This window comes from Mus caroli, unplaced genomic scaffold (genome assembly GCF_978045245.1).
Source record: "Mus caroli unplaced genomic scaffold, Mus_caroli_1 scaffold_7, whole genome shotgun sequence".
Lineage (NCBI taxonomy): Eukaryota > Metazoa > Chordata > Mammalia > Rodentia > Muridae > Mus > Mus caroli.
In genome coordinates this window covers 104,380,212-104,386,211 of record NW_028227262.1, presented here as the reverse complement: position 1 = coordinate 104,386,211, position 6,000 = coordinate 104,380,212, and the positions used below count along the sequence as shown (strand labels likewise).

Genomic DNA, 6,000 nt, shown 5'->3' with positions numbered 1-6,000 from the left:
CTGGCACTTAATACAATAGTTAAATTGAAGGTCATACTTAAACAATTGACTGTTATAAAAAGTTGTGTTCTTTGATGATATGTTTCTCATGTTTTGTTCCTTTGAACTCTTATAATTGGTTGATGAAAGTTGTATATAGAATTCTGGGCTGTGTTCATGGACTTATGAGAGACATTTTCTAATTTGCATAGATACCTATTTTATGATGAGAAGGATGGTTTATAACGTGAGGTATAATATTGTTCCTCTCCACAATTTGTCAACTGTGTGGCTTTTAGTTTTACAGTCTTTACCCAATCTGTAGTTCTTACTAGAACTTGAAATCAATAAGAAAAATAAAAGGCTTAAATTAATGCTGAATCAGGCCCTTTAACACCATACTGATTATGCAGTGAACACATAGTTCTGTTTACAGTAGCTCTTTCTAAGACATAAGCATAACATTAAAATTCAGAACCTATTCAGGGAGTGGGGAAATCATCACAAAATTATTTATTACAAAAAGCAAATGCATATTTATTGCATAACTCTGAAAGACATGGTTACTCCTCCTCAAACCTCCCTAAACATCATTAGGTATTTAGAAGATGTATAATTCTTAATTGTGTCAGTAAAGCCAGTGAAAGGATTGATTCTTTGGGGAGAAAAGAATACAAGTACTTCACTTGGGCTGGATGCTAGGAAAACAAATCAGTGTAGAATGTGGCCAAATAGGAGCTGAGAGATAAAGTTGAGACTTATTAGTAAAATCATCTAAATGATTAGAGAAAACATCCTTTGTATAGACCTTCCTAGTTATTAATACTTGCAACACCTAAGCACACCGAAGTAATTATCATTTGACTACATATTTATTCTACCTTTCCTATTGGATTTGTTTGTGTTTGCGGTGTGTGGTTGTCTCAGCAGCATGTGTTTGGAGGATATATATATATATATATATATATATATATATATATATATGAATTGATTACACATTTAAAACATCTGCATTAGGTACACATGAGCAATCATATCTCTCTCTGCTCAGCCAGTCAGGATGTTTAAACCTGTCACTTGGTCTTAGGACCACTCAGAAGACCTGCCTTTCGGACGCCTGATTGTGATTTTTGGGAGTTCTGAGCTCCAGGAGCCTGTACCATCTCTATTCAAAGGGGAGGAAAGAAGCCAAAGAGAAAGCATCCCAGTAAGAGGTTTTTCCCTCCTACAGCTGTCTGGGTCAGGAACTAGGCAGGTCTGGAGCAGGGTTCTTAGATTACACAGCAAATCACCAACTTCAGCACCGCGGACAGCAGCGCCTCCCACTTAGACTGAGTCGCATCTCTTCATCCTTGGCCCCGACTCCAGTTAATGGACCTGAGACGCTAGCTTCCTTCTCTCTTTTGCTTCCAAAGCTGACGAAGACAGGGCAGAAAGGTTGTTATAGCAAGAGGAGTGCAGTAGGAAAAGAAAAGGAAAAGGAGGAGGAAGAGAAGGAGGAGGAGGAGGAGGAGGAGGAGGAGGAGGAGGAGGAGGAGGAGGAGCAGGGAGGGAAGGGAAACAAGAAGGGAAGGGGGGGAGGCTTCCCTTCCCCAGGCTCGCCCCGTCTGCAGGCACTGCTGGAGGCAGCAGAGTCTCCAGCTCCTGGCTGCGGTGGTAGCTGCTGAGCTCTCTTCCCAGCTAGGGATGCTTCTCAGTGCCGCGCCACGCTGAGGCCGAGCGTGTACGGGGGCTTGCCTCAGCTCTACACATCCTTGATCTCAGCCTGGGAGCTAACAGCCTACTGGAAACCCCTCTGAGTCGCGCTGCCCAGTGGCCACCCAAGCGCTCGCCCGCAGTGGCAACGGCAGCATCACCGGACCCATCGCTCTTGGTTCTTTCCTGCGGTCTGAGTGCTCTCCAGATCCCCCCCACGCGTCCTTTGGTAATTTTTTTCCAGAAGAGAGGGCGGGGTACGTGTCAGTCCCCTCCTCTCCCTCACCCCTCCTATTCCTTCTCGGTTTGAATTTCTTCCCCTGGCATTTCACTGGCTCACAGAGCAAGAGACCAGACCTACACAGAGGGGAAAGCCAGGCTGCGCCTCCCCTGCTGCTGCCAGCCCAGAACTGGAACCTGAAGAGGGTGAGGGGAGAAAAAGCAAAGCAGGAGGAGCTTGGCTTCCTCTCTCATCTGAGGACAGACCGGTTCCCTTCAAGAACCTCACAGAGAGGCAGACTGCATCTCTGCAGCGAGCTTTTGGAGTACCACTGGCCCAGCGGCTAAGGATGGTGATGTCTCTGAGAGCAGGCTGCAGGGCAGCGCTCTCGCTCTGGATTCTCAGCGGCTTCATCTGCAGAGCCTGGACAGCTCCTTCCACGTTCCGTAAGTAGCTCTCTCCTCTTCGGGCTCTGTACTGGAACCACTTCAGTGCCGCATTGGTGTAAGGGCACTCGGGTATCAACTCTGAGGTGCATTCCCAATTCTTGCCCCTGGTGTTTGTTTGTTGGATGCTTCTCGTTTGTAGCCACTGCCGCAGAGAAACTCCAAATCCAGGCGGCTCCTTGTTCAGTGAAGATTTTCATAGTGCTGGATGCTTCTGGAAAGTTGTTCCTAGTCTCAAAGATCGCTCCGCAACTGCTTGGTTAGAGTGATGAGTGTAGTCGTTTCTTGATACCTATCAGTGCAGTCTGGAAATGATTACATTTTACTTAGGACAGAAAACTAGCATAAGTTTTTGGTTTTTATTGATGGTTTTAACTTGTGTTGGTCTGAGGACGAGAAAGGAACATACTTCAAGCAGTTTGGCACCTATGTGTTTACTAAATCTCCTTTGCCCTCCTAGAAAGTTAATGCTCATTTAGCTCTTTGATTGTGTGTATTTTGAAAGTGAGGCTAATGTTGGGACTGACACTGCACTAATTCCTTAGTGGTTTGGGGTAATGAGCCTGACTCATGCAGGCTAGGACTTGGGACAGCCAGTGCAATGGCATAATAAAATGATGGTATGAAACTTTTTAAGAAAATGATCTGACTACTCAAAAATGTGTGGTTCTAAGGGGGGGGGGGTAGAAGAAATGGAAGATCTGGCCCATTTTCTGCATTGCTTTAGAAATTCATAGTGTGCATGAAGAGAGGAAAGGTATAGTTGACTCTGGCTGTGAAAATGTTAAAAGCTGGACTGATTTTCTCTAGCACTTTGTACAGTTTTCCTAAGCACAACCTTGTTTGTGAGATTGGGTGAGTCCATTGGTGAAGGAGTGTGGACTATGAAGTTCAAGGGGAAAAATTCTCCACTTAGGATACATAAGTTCAGAAGTTTCTAGATGTTTCACTCATGATTGCCCCCCACCCCCGTTTAAGATTCTGTGGATGCAATAATGTTTACCTTTGTCTGTATTTCAATATTAATATTATTATTCCACTCTATAAAATATTAAGAGCAGCCATGAAATATGTTTTGCATGTTTTGATGAACAGTCATTGCCAGTGCTATGAGTAGTAATATTTGGACATATTCCCCAAGTATCCTTCAGGAGATTCTTTTGCAGTGTTTAAAGATAGAGATGCAAAAAAGGAGATAACTAAGTTGTAGTGAACTTGAAACTTTAATTTATTCTCAGAATACAAACAAACCTAAAAAAAAAGTGCTGTTTTTATCTGTGTTGATTGTATGGACTAAAACAGAAATTTTAAAGCTACCATTAGTAATTATTTTGATAGAATTTCACTTTAAAATGTGATTGTATAGTAGTATAGAATTTGCTCCCCCTTTTTGTACAGACTATAAGTCAAAATATGTCATGCATTCCTATCAGAGTCCTTACTTCCCAGTAGCTTCCAGAATTCTGTATCTCATCTTTCTGTATGCCTGAGTAGAAAAGGGTCAATCTGAAACATTAACCATGAATCCAGAATTTTGTATTTGCCCTTATTTGCACTGGTATAGTTCAAAGATTCAAAAGTTGTTATTTCGAAAAAAAATGAGCTTAGTTTTTCCTACTTAGAATTCATTGAAGAAAAACACAAAGATCACTATGTTTAAAATTTTTGTGTTTGAGCTTTAGGGTTTATTTAATTGTTATTTCATAACTAAAATAATTAAAATATATATATTGGGTTTAGATAAGGTTTTATTACATTTGAATATAAACTCTGAAACACAAACATAAGTTGCCCTAAAACATCAAAATGAGGTTAATAATGAGTGATGCATAAATTTGCTGAGGAGCTTGAATTTTCAAATTTATTTCATTTTCATATATAATGAGAATATGCATTTTATGTTGTATTTTGTATCACTGCATGACGGTTATGTTTTTAATACATACAAATGTTCCAAGCAGAAATATAGTAACTCCATGAATCTAAGTTAATGAACAGCTCAACCAGGAGGGGTCATCATGACACAGAAAGTAGTAGAAAACCCTAAAAGGAATAGTCTGTGTTGTCTGTGCTTAGAAAATATGAGGGCTATGCTCAAACATCCTGCTTCAGAGTAACTTTGTGGTATAGAGAGTAATTCTTGTATAGATGATTAATATTTCGAGTTTCATATTATACATTTCTGGTGAACCCTTGCTTAAGGCTTGTTGCTTTTTGCTGATCTGGGCATGTACATACAGGCTCCTCATCCTATGTTTGTAGACATATTTTATTTTAAATTAAGAGAAACTTACCTTTTATATTGAATAAAATATGATCTATTTATATGTGATAATAAGAATGATGCAATCCTGGTCTGAGAAATGCATGCTGCCTTTCCTGTGAAGGCTCATATGAGAAGCTCAGAAGGAGCACTTCACCACTAGGGGGTAAATTGATTAGACCATGCTTTTAAGACTTACAGAGCTGCCCTAAATGATAAGGGGCTTAAACTAGGACTTAGTAAGTTTGATCCTTAAGTATGACTAACTTTTTTCTTATGGAAGTATTTACTAATAAAGGCTAATTTATGCGATTCCTATGAAGCCATTCTCATATGAATTACCTGACTCTCATATTACAAAATGTGTTTTGCATGCATTTAAATAATGTCCTACAAATACACTGTGCATTTAGCTTATATATTGTTTAAATATATCACAAAATATAGAAGTATAAAACATATGATATCATATAGGTATCAATAGAGATGTAAATATGTACATAGTTAATTGTTATAGCAATATATATCATTTTTATTTTATTATTAAGGTTAGAGCTAGGCCTTTTCCTGTACAGCTTCAAGCCACTGTCATAAAATCCATGAGAACAGTTTATAGATTATTATTACTGAACACATATATTCTCATCTACATGGTATTTTCAGAGATAATGTACAAAAATAATGTGAAATACAATGTCACTTTACTTCTACTTCAAACAGAATAACAAGTTTGTTAGCAAAGAAAATTTTAACTGAGAACATGATTTTGAGAAGCAAGACTCATTGGGAGAAGGGTTATGTAATTTTTAGATAATGCAAATCAGTAAGAAGAAAAGTGATAACTGATCAGAGATAAATACAAATCTTGTTTTACAGGCATTGGCACTGATACTCAGATTATGATAATTCTTATGTTTTCCTCCTTTCCCACTAGGTAGAACTAATTTTTATAAAAATATACTCCCATGTATTTAATAAATTTTCATATAATCTAATTTAAACATATACGGAAAGAAATATATGCATATATATATATAATTTCATCATTTGTGAGATTTTCAAACTATTATGTACACTATATCTTCAAACATATTTATAATGTATTTTCTTTATTATTTTGAGTAGCACTAATTTTCAAGTTCTATAATTTCTTTAAGCTTCTGTTTCAGTTGTTTGGATTAATAAATCCTATTAGCAAAAATGTATTTAAAATCTTTTAAAGTGAACGAATTATCCTTTGTGTCTGATAAATTTTATACTGATTGAAAGATAAACAGCCTGTGATGTCCAATCAATTTTCATTTAAAAACGATATATTTATTTGTTACAAATACAGTAGACAATATACATATATTCTCTGTTTACAATTCTTAAACAAATTCTAGTATTTATTATGA

At 37.9% G+C, this 6,000-nt stretch overlaps 1 protein-coding gene across 1 annotated transcript in view; it reads left to right on the top strand.

The window, feature by feature from the left end:
* Window positions 1-1,569: 1,569 nt before the first annotated feature.
* The window catches only part of Cntnap2 (contactin associated protein 2), a 2,252,040-nt gene continuing 2,247,609 nt past the window's right edge, over window positions 1,570-6,000 (top strand). Inside the window, exon 1 of the mRNA XM_085840650.1 lies at window positions 1,570-2,340. Coding sequence (XP_085696776.1) covers window positions 2,244-2,340 — 97 coding nt within the window. The 5' untranslated portion in view covers window positions 1,570-2,243. The remainder of the gene's footprint in view (window positions 2,341-6,000) is intronic.